This window comes from Peromyscus eremicus, chromosome 6, assembly GCF_949786415.1.
Source record: "Peromyscus eremicus chromosome 6, PerEre_H2_v1, whole genome shotgun sequence".
In the NCBI taxonomy this organism is placed as follows: domain Eukaryota; kingdom Metazoa; phylum Chordata; class Mammalia; order Rodentia; family Cricetidae; genus Peromyscus; species Peromyscus eremicus.
Window position 1 is genome coordinate 36,043,068 of NC_081421.1, and position 17,661 is coordinate 36,060,728.

The 17,661-nt window shown below is 38.7% G+C and overlaps 1 protein-coding gene across 5 annotated transcripts in view; it reads left to right on the forward strand.

Annotated features, from left to right (window-relative positions):
• The window catches only part of Med12l (mediator complex subunit 12L), a 301,677-nt gene that overhangs the window by 223,696 nt on the left and 60,320 nt on the right, over nt 1–17,661 (forward strand). For all 5 annotated transcript variants that reach the window (XM_059265389.1, XM_059265393.1, XM_059265391.1 and 2 more), the window contains 5 exons: nt 7,005–7,152; nt 12,062–12,180; nt 12,781–12,924; nt 13,656–13,819; nt 16,998–17,129. In XM_059265389.1, the coding sequence (XP_059121372.1) occupies nt 7,005–7,152; nt 12,062–12,180; nt 12,781–12,924; nt 13,656–13,819; nt 16,998–17,129 (707 nt within the window). The remainder of the gene's footprint in view (nt 1–7,004; nt 7,153–12,061; nt 12,181–12,780; nt 12,925–13,655; nt 13,820–16,997; nt 17,130–17,661) is intronic.

Consider the following 17,661-nt stretch of genomic DNA (forward strand, 5'->3'; position numbering starts at 1 on the left):
TGAAGTCTTCTAAATCTGTTCCCAGGAGAATGGTGCAAGTTTGCTTTTTCAGATGTCTGTTCACCTGAAAACATACTGTGCTCAAAGTGGATGATGTGTGACTGTCTAACAAGTAATTCTATTATCTCAAAATGTGTGCTTCCTTAGGGATGGTAAGCCTTTTGCTTCTTGTTTTATCCTAGTTCATAATGTCATTACTTAAAATCTGTGTTTGATTAACGTCTTTGTGGGCAAAACAGCATCATCCCATTATAAATTATTAGACTCTCCAATTAAATTAGGAAAGAAAGCAGTTGTATCCATTGCCAGCCTGATTGCATGAAGCAGCCTTCATGATTGACCTGAATAGAACTTAATAAATGAAAAATGTTTTTTGTAGTTTTGAGTCTGTAGGTAAAGCTAATATTAAATTAAATCACCTTTGTATCACTGTTATATGCAATTCTTTAACTTTTATATCAACAAGGCAAAAGATACATTTGGAGTGAAATTGTAGGATAAATTTGTTACTGCTTTATATTTATATGAATATTTCTGGCTTCTGCACTTTGTGAAAAAGAACATGCATTGTGTACAAGCACAATATTTCCAACTGAAATGGCTTTCTGTTAGTAGTAAAATCCCTTGGGTAGATGCCTCTACTAGGAAGATATACTTTACTTATTCTGAATTTTGAGTGTGTTAAATCTATTTAATGGTGTGAAAGTGTGTTGTGGCAGCTCAGCATCACTTCGACCTTTTTTTTTTTTTTTTAAGAATGTGCATTTAGGGAACCTACCTAGCCTCCATGAACCAGAGACCCCCATTTGTATTTAACCTTCCTTCTATGTGATGCTCAGGCACACTAAAGCATGAGGACCACGGGATTAAATAGACAGGGCATTATTACCACCAAAATTTGAAATCAAGCTATCAATTTCACTCATGTCAGCAATATTCAGTTACATACAAGCTGCAATTTTTCTATCACCTAGAAATAAGAGTTGATTTTATTGTAAATTTTTGAAAAGTCTATGCGGTTGTTCTTACCTTCATATAAACAAAGCCAGTTAAACTGTTCTTACTTGCTGATTTAGGTGTCTGAAATACTTTTTAAATAGAGCTTTATGCTTCAAAATAATAGTTGCTAAAATTTGATTTCTTATACTGCCATGAATTAACTCATTTTTATTTTATCATCAAATTTTAAATGAAGGAAACTGAGTAGAGCAAGCAGTCAGGTTAATTGGAGACTCCATCTCAACCCATGCTATCTGGTCCAGAGCCACCTTTGTTTCTGAGACTCTCCCCGTACATCTCTGAAGTCTCTCTCCTCTTCAGGACCCAATGAGAACAGAATGGCTGAACTCCTCTTTATCAAATAAGCATGTTACTTGCCTTTATACCCAGTTCTAAACTCTAAGATATTTGTAGTGTTTCTGAGATCTCTGTTAAAACAAATATTTGGAAGGAGAATTACAGGTTACCGTTAGTGAATCAGTCTGCCACATTAAAAGAAAATCAACTCAAGATTCCTAAGTTATGCTTTCTTACTAAGAATATAGATTTTCAAATCCCTGAAACATTCTCAGTAGGGATTTGAAGAATAAAAAGAACTTAGACCTAAGCCTGCTTCATCTCTCTTCAGATTTTAAGTGACGACCACAAACACCTCTCTCTGAACCTTTTCATATTTTCTCATTGGGGACAACTGCCAATTTCCCCTTTGGTCACCTAACCATGAAAGTCACGAAAATACTTAGGTGGAAAGTATCTCATCCTAAAATTCTGTATTATTATATAGCATAATTAGTTGGGCACATCATCCTCTCCTGTCAATAAACAGCATTATTACATATGCTTTAAAATAGTATTATTGGGAAATGAAATTTAATTTGATTATTTTGTGATCAAGACAATTTGGAAAATTGAGCAAAACTTTTATTTTAAATGGTTAATTATTTTGCCAAATCCATTGAAAATAATACATTCTGTTCATCTGAAATCTGTTTAATTAAGAGAGCATTACTCTGAGGCCAGGAAGCCATTTCTTGAAGTGCATATGGTCCTTGTGTATCTGTGTTTGGGCAGAAGAATGAAGATGTAATTAGATATTTGATTATCAGTTGGGATCCTTCAATTCTAATGACTTTTATCATTATGGTATCAATGAATTTTTTTACTAAACACATTATATTTGGGAATGACTCTATTAGCTAGCTTAGTTTTTTTGGTCATAGTAATTTAGGTTGTTTCTGTCAAAAATAGCTTTCAAAAATAAGCAGTCTTGGGCATTGTAAATATTAAGCAAGAAGAAGGTTGTCTCTTATAATTCAAGTATCTGCCAGTCTTGTCTTTGCTTGAAAGAAGAGGAAATAGTATATTGTGAACTCTGTGCTACTGGAGAACAAATATTTCCTTCAGAAATATGTTGTCTTTTTTTCTTGATTTGTAAGAAAGGGTACTGTCATTTAGGCATAGTTACTGATAAAAAGAAGCTGCCAGTTTTCCTGTCCTAGTAACACATTCTCTCACCATGTGCACATCCATTCACTATTCTAGCACAAGGCTTACTATTGATGGAACATTTGTCTGAGTTACTTCCTGAACAAAACTAAGGGATTATAGTGAGAGATTCAGCTGAGAGATGCCATGGTAAATAGCAAGTTTTGAGAGTTTTCAACTTTTTAAAAATAATTTACATTTGAAGATGTAAATGCTTGCTTTGTTTTTGTTTCTATTGTGTTGTTGATTCATTCATGTAGAGCTAGTGCTAGAGACTGAACCCAGATCCTCCCAGTTGCTAGGCAAATGCTCTGGCATTGAGTCTTACTCCTTGTCCTTAATTCTTTGTTTTTAAGACTTGGTTTTTACTGTGTTCTCAGTGATGAAGTGGGGCATTGTGTTCCATTTATCGTGGTACATGGTGGGCTTCCACTTAAGTATTCAGATATACAAAGTTAAAGTGTGACTTCTATGTATTGTTTTATAAGGACACTTGCATGAAATTCATCTGCTTGTTGTAAGTTTTCCAGAGAAAAGAGCACATTCAGAATGCTTTTTTAAAGACTTATCCTTAATTATTAAGTAATTCTGATATTCTATGCTAATTGAATCATTGTAGAAATGTCAGAATGTAAGATCAGAGGAAGGAGAACACATTACTCCAATGAGCTCAGCTTCTATCATCACACACTGTGAGATATACACTTTATAAGCACACACATTTTGGCCATTATTCTTAATGTTTATTTTTTTGAAGAAATCAAGATGGCTTAGAGCAGACCTTAATTTGGCCAACTCCATTATTTCCTCCTGAGGATGTCTGTCTGAGAAGATATTTTCTATGGTGGGTATACATGCTGTGGTTTTAAAGAGACAGGCTTCTAGTTTCTTAATCAACTAGGTCCCTTTGAGCATGATGTAATACCTGGGAAAAGGAAGTGATTAATCTGGAGGATGTTCTTTTAAGAGCTCAGTTTACAGGGGACATGGCCTGTTCAATTCTCTGCATTTATGCTAAAAATAAAGACAGTTGGAGTTCTGGAAAGGGTTCAATTGGTTCTTTTCTATCCAATGAATATGCCCTTCAGGGAATATATATTAGGATAATTTTTGGTTTTGGTCTCAGATCATTAATGTTACTCACAAATATGCAATGTGAGGATGCTTAAATACTAAGTTGAAGGAGTAGAAATCCACTGTCAACTTTAAGTATTTGATACATATTCATAGGTTGGGTTGCTCCTTACCTGATAAATTCACTGTTTGGGGTTTTGTCTATTTTTCTACTTATACAAAAAAAAAAAAAAATAGATATAAAGTCATGTAGCCTGCTGGAAACTTCAAAATGTCTCTCCTTTGCTGTTGGAAGGCCAATAATAGTTACTGCTATTTTCCGGATAACTTAAGGAAGTCAGTAAGGTCTTCTCCCTGTCGCACCCATCCCGTCTCCTTGCATGCTGCTGTGGAGTGGCTCCATTACCTCTCTCTCCATCAGGACCGTGCTTCCTGCGTCAGTCCCCCAAGCACACCAGTGGCTGACTAGCTTCAAGGTCCCCACTTCTTCGTCCCCATGCGCTGTTGTCCTGAAATTTCTTTCCCTGTCCTTGGGTAAGGCAGTGTCCTTGTCTTCCCTGTTAATCTAGACAGTGGCCCATTGTTTCCCCCTCTCATCAATAATCTGCTCTGTAAACTTGCTGTCCTTTGAAGGCACCCTTGTTTGTGTCATTATTGGAAACAAGAGTTTGCTGTTTATTCCTCAAATCAAGTGTTCTTTTTTAAACTCTTCCTGCTCAGCTTCTAGTAAACCTGAGTCACTTCTCTGCCACCCCTGCCCCTCACTCCTTTCCTAGCAGCTCTTACTTGAACCCACTGCTTCCTGCTGTGCTATCTGTACAACCACTCTGGAGAAACTCCTCTTTTGAGGTATTCACGTTTTTAGTAAAATAATAATAATAATAATAATAATAATAATAATAATAAAAAAGTAAAAACAGACGTGACACCTAAGCTGACCCCTTACCTCCATTTGGTCCCTAGTGGACAGTTGGTTGATGGTCCCTATTGTTGTGTCTCCCAGCCTGATTTCTAGGCCTTGCATGGCTAGAGCATCTTAGTAAGTAAAGAAGCACAGATGTGCATCCTTTAATGGCTTGTTCCTCTTCTCCACAGTCTCAGCTACCTTCTTTTCTCACCTAAGTAGAAAGTGGAAGTTTGGCATCTCTCTCAGGACTTAATGCTGCCCTTACTGCCTCAGCTCTGACCACCATTAGTGCCCACATCAAACCTAATACTCATTAACCATACGCTTTCTTGTTTTCTCCTCAACGATTTTTTTCAAATTGATTCAGTGAAATCCAGTGTTACGCACATTCATTCATTGGACCCTGATGTCTGATCCTTTTCTACGTCAGGTGCCCATTAGATTCTGCTTTCTGTTCCTCATCCCCACAACTAAGGCGTTCACCACATAAACATGAACTTTCTATTGGTCTCTCACTTCTTTAACTTTCTTAGCACTTTAGCAGCCAACTGTTTCCTACAAAACCATGATTTTTATCTTCTTTTCTCCCTTCAATCCTCCATTAGCCATGTTTGTTCTGTATTCTACTGACTTCCTTTTTGCTTGGTGTGCTCACCAAGCATTAAGGGCCAACTTGGTGCTTACTAAGGAGAATAATGGTGGACTCAGAAAGACAACCATTACTGCCAAAGAACAACAACCTAGAAAATCAATGATTTCTGTTTGAGGAACACTCCAAACTCTTCTTCTCCTTCCTAGTCCCTGTGTGCTGAGGACACTGATGGACTCCTAACACTCTACTGGTAGGCAGATGTCAGCAATTGAGAGCTTGCGTTTTAGGTGGCAGGAAGAGCTTAAGCAGGTCTGTGGGAAATATTGATTAATGCAGTGCAGTGTGGACTCTGGTGTGTGTGGAGGAGTGGGAGTCTAGCATGTGAGCAGCGAGCACTATATATAATATATATATATATATATATATATATATATATATATATAATATAACATATGGTGCTATATATATGTGGTGCTCTAGGGCATTGTATGTGTGCATATGTCTCATTTATTTTCACAATAAATAGAAAATGGCATTACCCTCTTCTTCAGAAGAAGATTCTGGGACTAGGAACTAGGGTTTTTTTTACCCAGGATTATGGAGTTTGTTGAATGTTATGACTAAGATACATTCCAAGCTCTCTCAGCCCTAAGCGTGTGGCTGTCCTGAGTTGTTATTAGTATGTGGATATTTTATCTTTCACCATCCTTTGGTAAAAGGTTTGGACCTCTTTAGGTCTGTTTGGACAATTGTAACATTAAGAATTAGCAGAGGGATATAGAAAGATAAGTGAACAGGAAATGCAAATGTGTATTATTTCCAGTCCAGTATCATTGAGTTGTAGCCTGAAGGCAGGTGTGTAAGTGACAGAATTGGAGAGTGAACATGGTGCTTCCTCACCAGCTGCAGAAGCATGGTGTTTGTTACTGTGTGAAGAGAACATACAGAATTCTGTGGGTAACACTGCAGTTCCCCACTTCTGAAGGGTTTGACTGTGGCTAATGATAAACATACGCAATTTTCTTCCCCAGGGAGGAGTTCTTTAGGATAAGAGGTGAGTAGGAAGGGGATGCCTTAGTATGGACAATGTTGTACAAAGAGTAACAAAGGGGGAGATATATTGAAAGATCCAACTGAAAAATAAATAACTTCATTCAGAAAATGGAAAACGAAAGATGTCAAGGAGAAATTAGCATTGCAAAGTTTGAGCCAATCCTAGGAGTTAGGCTACCCCTCGGACAGTTACAGCTGGCTAAGGGTAATTCAACTCAGTGCTAGATTCATGTTTATTACTCGGTGATTCAGTAATTTGTTTTCTCACAAGGAAGAAACAGTAGAGCTTGGGTTTGCCATGATCATTGGAGGAGTCAGGTCTAAACGGAAGAGTGACAGTGAGTGTCTCAGAGTATGTATTTCTAGCTACTTAGCTTACATCTAGTGATCTTTACACTTTACTTTTTCTATCATCTGCAAATAAATACTAATATATCTTATATAGTAATGTTGAAGTAAGTGTAGTACATTTTTCTGAAGGCACTTGAAGGCCCTAGCAAGATTTTTCCCCTAAATATAAAACACACACTATTGCTGTATATCTAAGACCAAGCTCACTAAGGAAATGGTATTTTTCTTAAGGAAATAGTATCATCATTTTATGCCATGTTCAAATTTAGATAATGAAAAATCTTTCAATAGCCAGAACTTACTCTGTAGGGTACGCCCACATCAAATGCTTCAGGTCAGCTGGCACTTTATTATTTTTTACTTTAGTATGTTCCAAACTGGACAAACAGGGGTGGTGCCGGTGGAGGTTGAGGTGAATTGCAGAGCAGGCAGACGCCACCCCCACAAGCAGGCATGGAGAGGCTGTGATTAGTGTGTTTCAGGAGTACACAATGTACCCCCCAGCCCTGCAAACCGGCTTCAGAGGCATTTGCTGTTTTTCAGGACGAGTCTTCAAGTCATGAATGTAACCAGCGCACAATCCTTCTCTATGGAGTTGGGAAAGAGCGTGACGAAGCCAGGCATCAGCTGAAGAAGATTACCAAAGATATCCTGAAAATCCTAAACAAGAAGAGCACCACGGAATCAGGGGGTAAGGAGCCTCAGTGCCCTGGCTCCCGTTGCATTTGTTTGTGTTCCCTGTTCTCACAGGCTTTATCAAAGTGGTCCACGTCACTGTCACCAGTGCTTCCTCTCTTGAATGACTGTCACACTGAAATATGAATAGGCACATTTACATTGTGTTCATTACTAGCAGCCTTCCTATTAATTCACCACCGTCGGTAGGTAGATACAGTATGTTTTGTACTTTCTCCTGTGTGTACCATGTTTTCTGTGGTCATCCCTGTGGATGATGTACTGAATAATGAGATGAGGCACTACCTGCAAACAGTCCTTTCTTGCATCATTTTATAAGCTTGTGGTTTTTTTTTCTCTGTTCTCTCATATTTCACGTTGGATGCCAATCATGGTATAGTTGATGATTTCATGTTATTCAGAAGGATAATGGGGATACTAGTCATGGCTAAGTCTGTCACCAAATAATTCCAAGTGAAAGAGGCAATTTGATCTTTAATAATGCCTTTTTGACTTAGAAATTTCTTCCCCTATTCTTTTCACATAGTTTTTTTTTTCACCCAGAGCTTTGCCCTTGTATTGTGTCATCACATTGCACAATTGGAGTCCTCTAATTATCTACTTCATATTTGCCTAATTACTCTTTTTGAGGTTTACATCATTTTATAGTCATGGCATGGCACCATTTTATACCTTAGCACCACCACTGGTCTTTCCCTCTGTAACACATCAAAAAGATAAAGGAGGAAAGGGTTGCATTTGCCCCGTGCAGAGAGCTCACTTTCCTATTTGAGGTTTTTCTTCTTGAGAAGAATCTTCTGGGAGCACTTCCCTTTTTTATGACGTTAATAGCATAAACTACTAGGGCTTCCTTATGTATACTAGACTTTTCCTAAAAGTGGAAATCACTGAAGTAAATACTTTTTCTGCCATCAATGTAGGTATACCTGCCTGAGCAGAGCAGGACTACCTGTTTGTGTTTCAGCCTGTTTTCTGGGGCTCCAGTGTCTGAGGGACAACATCTGAGGCTTTGGAGAACACAGTGGCCCTCATGGGTAATCTCCATCCTATCCCGTGGCTCCCTTCCCTTGCCAGTTCAGGGCCTTCAAATATACCAGCATTATGAGAAATGACCAGGAGCTGAGAAAGGGAAATGAAATTGTCTTTTGCTGGCTTCTTGTTGAGCTTTAACAAGAAACTGCTCTGTCTAAGAAAACTATTTATCAGTTGTGCTGTGTTCTCTCTCTCAGAGAAAAGAGGAAATGAGTTGCGTTAGAAGATGGAATTTAGAAGCCTTGCAACTTGTAGCAAAGGACATTCGAGCCAGCTTTTGGTATATACAGTTGGAGTGGGGGTACGAAGTGCTGATGCCTACAAGAGGCGCAGCCATGCCTAATTCATCAAATTGATGTAGAGGACCTTTGCAGATCTCCGAAATTTCTGGTTTAGAAAGACCAAAGGAGGTTGGAAGGGGAAGGAAACAGTGTGGTGTCCTTTCTGTTGAGCCTACTTCCTTCCTTCACAGTAGTGTTTTAAGGGCAGACTATTGCCTGTTCTGTCTTTGCACCAAACCCTTAAGTAGACAGTTCTTGCATATGGACTAAAAAAAGAAATGTTCCCTATTCAGCATTTCAAAATATCAGTCATATAAACACCACTTCAAAGTGGAATCTCCAGAGGGGATTTTTTCCTTTCCTCTATTTTAATGATACTAATTTCAGATAGAATGTTATGCCATTTGGTAAATAGTCTTCATTTTAAGTTATTATTTAAGACCTTGTTTATATACCAGCAGCTAGCCAACTGTACTTGAGGCTAATGGAAATTTCTCCTGACAGACACACAGACACACACACACACACACACACACACACACACACACACACCTACCTACCTAACTCAGCAAAATGAAGACTAGTAAGGAAAAAAAAACCCCAAACTCTTGGACTAGCATGTATTTTGTTGTTGGAATAACAAAACTTAGGTTTTTGAGGAACACTTGAAGACGCTTGGAGAACCAGCCAGGCTTCCCCTCGGGGATTTCTTTTGTTGTTATGAGTTATCTTTTTCAGATGGGGTTTTCTGTTTTCCAGGCTGGAATTTGGGGGTTTACCCTGAGCTTCTGTTCCTCTTGCTTCGGTCTCTCTCATGCTAGGATTGCAGGCTTATACCACCATGCCCCACCATCATGGATGTGATGCTAGGGATGGAACCAGCCTGTTTGCGTGCTAAGTAAGCACTCTGCCAACTGAGCTACCGCTGTTCCCCCTAACTTAAAGTGTAAATAATATTTCCAGGTCACCATCTGAAAGGTCAACACTTTCCGAATTTAAAGGCCTATAATTTTAATGTAAAGTTAAGGAGCAATAATGTATGTCATGAAAACAAGAAAATGGGTATGAAAAGCCTTTATATTAAAAGTATAACCCAGGTGGTGGGGGCGCACGCCTTTAACCCCAGCACTCGGGAGGCAGAGGCAGGCGGTTCTCTGTGAGTTCCAGGCCAGCCTGGTCTACAGAGTGAGTTCCAGGATAGGCTCCAAAGCTACACAGAGAAACCCTGTCTCGAAAAAAAAAAATTGTATTGTTACTTGTACAAATGACATTGTAATCTTTCATTTTGAACCTCCGCTAAATAACAGTATTATTCTTTCTAAATTGCAAGACTCAATTATATCTTTTCAGTTGAGCTCTTATGACATTACATATATCAGTAATGGAGCCTGTTTGCACAAATGAGCAAAGAAAAATGCACTTTACAAGTTGTAGCAAGGCCTACTTCCTCAAGTCTTTTGTGTTTGCTTTGGTCTTCAGAAGACTGAATTAACACATTAACTTCATGGTTTTAAGCATTTTGTACACAAGACAATAGGCCCAACCTTTTCAGTTTTGAATGATACTAGGGAATTGAAAGCTAAATCAAAACTTGGATATGTCAAATTAACTTACAACACATATAAGAACAGCTGTAGAGAAGACCTCATCCCATGTTTAACTTGTGCTGATGAGAGTAGATATTCTAAGAGAAGGACGTTTCATTAATTTGTAGTTCTAATCTGTATTGTATTTGGTCTCATTTGACCGAAGTGGGATTTCAGCCTGTTTTACCAGCGCTGCTTTTATGTATGTGCCTGTGTATGGTGCCTCTGAAGGTCCAAAAACAACTTCATGTGTCATTCCTCCAGAGCCCTCCACTGTCTGTCTGTCTGCTTGGAGACTTGGTCTTTTAACTCAACAACTAGTCTGTACTAGCTGTCCTGTCTCTGCCTCCCAGTGCTGTGATTACAGGCAGGTGTCACGGCCCGGCTAGCACTGGTTCTTAATTGTGGCTTCTGGGATCTGCACTCAGAGCCTTGTGCTTACAGGGCAAGCGGTCCACTAACTGAGCTGTCTCCCCTGCCTGATGCCCACACATCTTACTGAGGTATTTGTTCTGGTATCGCTGTCTGTTGTATCAAATTGAAACATGACAACTAGGTTTGTTTCTGTATTTGGCTTACTGTTGAAAGCGAAGTCTACTTTTGATGTAATTTTCTAAGGCATTACATTTGCCATTAGCAAAGTATTGTGGAGTAGCATGGAATATTACTGACTTCTTATGCCTTCAGTAAAGAACTAAAACACATGTGTTGTCTGAACTAATGTTTCCCACGTGAGACTGAAGTCATGGAGCTCGTTCTGAGTTGCTGCTGACCTGTTAGCACACAGCGCTGGTAGACAGACATCCTGTAGCCCAACCGTTAGGTTTTGTCTTCAGATTTGTTTTTGTAGATACACAGATGCAGTTCTGATTCTAGGTACTTCGTTGTAATTTTGCATTTTGTTCTTAACTGTGCGGAAAGCAAGAGTTCCTTCAATAAGCAAAATTGTGTAAATTTATTTATAAATAAATATTCATATATATTTAATTGACTTAGAAAAATACCCGAGGTGAGTCTAAAATCCAGTAAAATAGCTCGGTGGACAAAGGAACTTGTCACCAAGCCTCATGACCTGAATTTAATTTCTGAAGGAGACATTTCCTACACATTTTCCTCTGATCTCTCCACATGTTTCATGGTGACTGCATATGAACACAAAATAAATAAGTAATACATAATTTTTAAAGCCTAAAATATGGCCTGTTTAATCATAGTGGACCTTGATGCTCCCTCTCCGTGGTCATTTATTTTGCTACTGTGTTTTAAAAGTCCCTTAATGATTAATGTTTATATAGACAATTTATGATAGCCAGAATCTAGTCATTATTCATTAGAATTAATAATGTTATATATTGGAATAATGCATGTGAGAATTATTAAATTTTCAAACAGATTAAAATTACCTCCACAATGAACCAGTTTTAAAACATGATGTTGAGTGAAAGTTTCCACCCATCCAAGATGGAAGATGTCCAAATCTTTGTCGCCTGGGGGAAGCAGAGGTGATTTAGAGAGGAATAGGTAGACTTCTGAAGTTTTATTTCAATATTTGGATCTCATTCTGTTTTGTGAAAATGCAGAGTATATATGCTTTCTTCTGTATATGCTGTACTTCAATAAAAAGTACCATAAAAAGCTGGGGACAGGGGAGGTAACTCAGTAACATGCCATGACACACATAAAAATAGCTGGGCGTGATGGAGCATGCTCTTAATCCCATTGCTGGAGGAGGGCGGGGGGACGGGTGTGACTGGATACAGGCGGATCTCTTCTACTCCTTAGCCAGTCTAGCCTACTTGGTGAGTTTTGGCCAGTCACTAATAAAATAAGATAGTGATATCACCTGAGGGATGACACTAGATGTTTTCCTCTGGCCTCCGTACACATGTGTAATAATATGTGAACATGCACACACATACATACATACATACATCCAAAATAGTATCTTTAAAAACATGAAGAGCTTGATTTTCAATGGAAAGTAACACATCTTGTGTTTATTTAGTTGGGGATGAAGGACAGAAAGCCAGGAAGAACAAGCAGGAGGTTTTTCCAACCCCGGAAACTGTGTTCACGAAACTCCAGCTCCTCTCATACTTTGATCAGCATCAAGTGACATCTCAGGTAGCCATTCCAGACTGTTTGCTCACATGTTTTGAATAGTCCTACTTCCTTAAAAGTCTCAAGCAGTGTATTTTGAGCCTTAATTTTTATAAATGTACCTTATAGACTTGGAAGCATCTCAAGCTTCATTTTTAAGTGTCAGGTTGCCTCCTTCAACATGTGTTTTTTTTTTTAAGTATTTTTCTTCATGATAATCATCAATATACAAAAATAATTCCATACTTATTTTATGATATGCTGACCCAATATCACTATTGGAGAAGGAGAAACCTGTTGATGATTTAAGTAAAATACTGTGAAATTGAGAAGAAATCCATTGTTCTTCAGTTAACATGTCCGTGTGTCTGGTGATTAACACTTCTGGGTGCTTCCCCTTTGGGGTCACCAGTATATAGATTATACTACAATTTGTCTTACTTTTTTTCAAATTATAATGATAAGAATGCTTATTTGTATATGTTTTGATTTCTGTGGAAACACATTCTAATTTGTAAGTAGAATACCATGAATTCATATGTGTTACTTTAAAAATCAAAGTAATTTATCTAACTGAAGCATCACCCAGACTATTGGTGATTTTCCTTGCTTTTGTCTGCGCAGATCTCTAACAACGTGCTGGAGCAAATCACAAGCTTTGCGTCTGGAACGTCCTATCACCTCCCTTTGGCTCACCATATTCAACTCATCTTTGATCTCATGGAACCAGCATTGAACATCAATGGACTCATTGACTTTGCAATACAGGTGTCAAAGAGACTGTGTCTTTCTCATATTTAGGAAAGCAAACCTACCAAACATTAAAGGGCTTATCTTGTTTCTTTAAATTTTCTATTTGTTGATTTAAAAATCAGGATGTCACTCTGTTGTTCAGCTGGTCTGAAACCTCCATCTGAAGTGACCTCCCTACTCAGCCTCTGAGTACCTGAGGCTACAAGCTTGTGACCTCGCTTAAATTTATTTATTTATTTATTTTTTAGATTTATTTTATTTTATGTGTGGAGGTGTCTTGCCGGCATGCATATGTGCACAATGTGTGTGCCTGGTGCCTGTGGAGTTCAAAAGAGGTCATTGGTTCTCTTGGAAGTGGAATTGCAGATGCTTGTGAGACACCATGTGGGTATTGGGTACTGAACCTGGGTCCTCAGAAAGAGCAGACAGTGCTTTTAACCACTGAATCACTTACAAGTCCCTTAAATTTATTTTCTAACTTGTATAAAAATATAAAAAATGTAGAGTTTCTGGGGCATTATATGATGCTTCAAAACATGTATGTGTTATTTATATTTATATTCTTTATATCAAGTTAAACATGTGTGTCTAGACAGAAGAACATTTGTTTAAATTAGAAAGCATATAGTGGCAAAAGTTGGTGTGTTTTCTGAAGCCATGGACAGAATAGTACATTAAGGGTTCATTGAAGGGGTTTCCTGTTGTTTTGTGACCTACATTCTTTTCACTGGCTTTTCCTCTTGCAGTTACTGAATGAACTGAGTGTGGTGGAAGCTGAGCTGCTCCTGAAGTCTTCTAGCCTGGCAGGAAGTTACACTACAGGACTGTGCGTCTGCATTGTGGCTGTTCTCAGGCGGTATCATAGCTGCCTGATCCTAAATCCTGATCAGACAGCCCAGGTGTTTGAAGGGTGGGTATATAAGTGGCATTGTTTCTTTCTAATCCTAAAAGGTAGATTTCATAATAAAATACAGTGGGGAGAAAAAAATGTGCTGAGTTATGAGAAATATATTTGGTTTGAAGTAGTGATTTTTCTTTTTCTTTATTCTTCCTTCATACAATACATCCTGACCTCAGCCTTCCCTCCCTCTCTCCCCTTCTCCTAGTTGCCCCCTATCTCTCCTCTCCTTGAGATCCACTCCTCCTCCACTTCCTTTCAGAAAAGAGCAGGCCTCCCAGTCATATCATCTGAATACGGCATAACAGGATGCATTAAGACCAGACACAAACACTCATTTTAAGGCTGGATGAGCCATCCCAGAATGAGGAAAGGGATCCCATGAGCAGACAAAAGAGTCAGAGATACCCCCACTTCCATTGTTAGGAATCACATAAAATCCCCAAGTTAAACAACTTGGATACCATTTATTTTGACAATTTAAATGTCTTATCAAATAGTCAATGAAAACGTACCTAAAAATAGTTTTACCGAAACTATTTCCTAGAGAAGGAGCTATAAATACAGGAAGAGTGTGTGATTGCCTCTGTGTTTACTTGCTGCTCTCCTCTCCATCTCCTTGTCAGTCACAGCCCTCTTCTCGCTGCTGCATAGCAGCATGGCTTGCTGACAACAGTGGACACAGCACCTGTGCATCTGTTTTCAGTTTACGTGTGAAGAATCAGACCCCAAATAAGCGTTGTAACACACTTGCACTGCAGAAACTCGCTCCTCATCGTCTTTCTAATTAATGAGAGCTGCCTGCTTGTGTCTACTAGACAAGGGGTCATTCTACTATCACCTGTGAAGTTGGCCTGAGTCATTGCCTAGTGTAGCTGCAAGACTGTGTTTAAAAGACCAAAGAAATACGAGGAGCTCTTGATAACCTCTGCACACTTCTTGTTGCCCACTCCCCACCTGTTCTTCCAGGCCCTTTCAGAAGAAAAGGCAACCTGTTTGTTTTTTTCTCCCATTTCCTCATTTGTCTGTTTTTTTTTTTTTTTTTCCTCTGTGACCTAACACAAACATTTAATTTGTAAGCAGTATTTCTTGAGTGGCATCGTTTTTTTACAGAGGCTTTTCTTAGAAAACCAAAAAAGGTTTGCATGTATTAATAGTACATGTAGCTTAAAATCTCAAAAACCTTAAAGTGTGAGGAACTATGTGTGTATATAAGGCTGCACTTTTCTGTCATTTAACAGGTGCAGAGTTTGGAAGTGATGTGCCCAACATCACAGGACTCATAAATCTTGAAAATTTTCACAAGCATTCTTAACTGGAAGTTGATTCATTACTGTTTTATCAGTACTATTCTTTTAAAACCATTCATTCAATTTTTAAATAATAATTTATTTAATAACTCATTCATTGGTCATGAACTCATACTGAATTGGAGAAAGTATTTTTGTTTGGTTGTTCTTATAGTGTTAGTTTAAAATTGTTTTAGTATAATTTATTTTGACAATTAAAATATCTTATTAAATATTCATAAAATCATATTTGGCTTAACTTTGTTATATTTTTTACCTTATGAACAATTTTTGTTGCTGTGGTGAACACCATGACCAAAATCAACTTGGGGAAAGGATTTATTTCAGTTTATAGGTTATAGCCACATCATCAAGGCAAACCAAGACAAGAGCTCAAGGAAGGAATCTGGGTCCAGGAACGGTACTGCTTACTGGCCTGCTTTTTTGGCTTGCCCAGCTAGTTTTTCTATATGTCCCAGGACCATCTGCCTAGAGATGGCACAGGCTTCAGTAAACTGGACCCTCCTATGTAAATTGGAAGTTAAGTCTGTGTCCCCCAGGTCATTCCCAAGTGACTCAGGGTTGTGTGTCAGGTTGACAGCTGACTCTAACTATGGCACATAGTAGGGCATTCTTTTTGCTAAAATAATACCCCCCCTCCATGACTGGCAACATCAGATCACAGTTTTTATTTCTGGCAAGTGCAATCCCTACTATAAGATGAATTCAGCCATCAGTTGTATTTGTTTATTTTAGTCACAGGATAATTCTTTACTTTCTATGTCATGTTGGGAATGTTGGCTTCTATATAACCAACAGACTAAATCCTGCTTCTCTCTTAAACTGCGTGATCATTGCATCTGTTGCCCTCTTGTATAATCACCAAGTGGCCCTGTCTGGTGACATTCCCTCAGACTGGCTGTTCCTTCATTCTCCTGGCATCCATCTCTGATGCTGGAGAATTCCTGTCCCTAACAGGCCTGTATATGGCAGACTGCCTCCTGCTGTTCCTAGTCTGTATTCTGAAGGGTGCAGAGTGGTCCTAATCTCCCCTTTCCTTTCTCCGCTCAGGTCAGTTCACCTGATAGCCCTCTGTACCGTGAGGGTGGTGAGTTGGAAGAGTATTAAACCCTTTTCAGGGTTTGAGTCATCTGTGATGTTATTGGTGACATGTTATGCAGAGGCCTGTGTCAGATACTTGGTGGTGGTGGAGTCAGACATGTGTATGGGCGGATCACAGGTGTTCCCTTCTATGCCATACTGATGTTCATGTTGTGTGAACAGAGGAGTCCATGGTTTTGAATGGAGGAAAATGGCTATGGTGTTGATACTTTGGAAAGAAAAGCATTATTATAAAGGATGCCTCTAAAGAGAATGGACTTTCATTTTTCACGTAAGATAAACCAGGATAAATTTGCCTGTAGTTAGGATAAACAAGAGAAATGGGATTCCAAACTGTGAATTCATCAAGTTCAGCAGATTTCCTGCATTGAAGAATTGTTTCTTTCCAAACTAGTGAACTTGGCAGTCTTTGCCAACCGATTGAATTTGTGAAAGTTTGTATTGCCTTGAACTTTTCTGCCTACCCTTTCCTTGTGTGTTCTAGTCACAGCAGCTTAAGTCCCATGTGCATCAAAGTGCTGGGGAAATCCTTTTATTACTTTTGTTTCTGTCAGTGATGTTTCTGAGGTTTTTGTTTTTTTAAAAAAACCTGTCTAGTATTCAGCATAACAAAAATTGATGTTTAATAACTTTGTATTTTTATGAACAACCAAGTTTCTTTTTCAGATGTTGGATACATATTTCCAAGTACTAGGTAGACACACTCTCACTTTAACGAATTCATCAATTACATACTGTCAAGGCATGTGCCTTTTTTACCCCTGTGTCTCTGTCCTCAGGTTGTGTGGCGTGGTGAAGCATGTTGTCAACCCCTCAGAGTGCTCTTCTCCTGAAAGATGTATCCTGGCCTATCTCTATGACCTCTATGTGTCATGCAGCCACCTCAGAAGTAAATTTGGAGACCTTTTCAGGTGAGCAGGAGAACAGCAACAAGACACAGACACGGCCCTGTCTGTGTTTGTTAATGATCTCATTGCTGTTTGCATCCTATGTATTAATGTAAGTTCATCTAAAGTATTTGATCTCCTGAACTCATTTAAACAGAATACTAAAATACCTAGTGACAATAAGTATGTGATTACAGGATTATTTTTAGGTGACAGACTACACATTACCCATAAAAGGATCTCTTATTTAAGATTTCACATTCTTTTAGAAGTTTCAGATAAGCCATATTGAAGTCATGCTAAAATTTTGGTATATGTTTCTATTTTAATTTAAAATAGAATTTAAATGATAAAAGTCTAACTGAAGAGTCAGGCAGAGGTGGTGCACACCTTTAATCCCAGCACTCGGGCAGCAGAGGAAAGTAGATCTCTGTAAGTTAGAGTCCAGCCTGGTCTACATAGTGAGTTCCAGGACAGCCAGGGCTACACAGAGAAACCCCATCTTGGGGGTCGGGGAGGGGGCGTCTCACAGAGGGCTCACTGATGCAATGCTTTC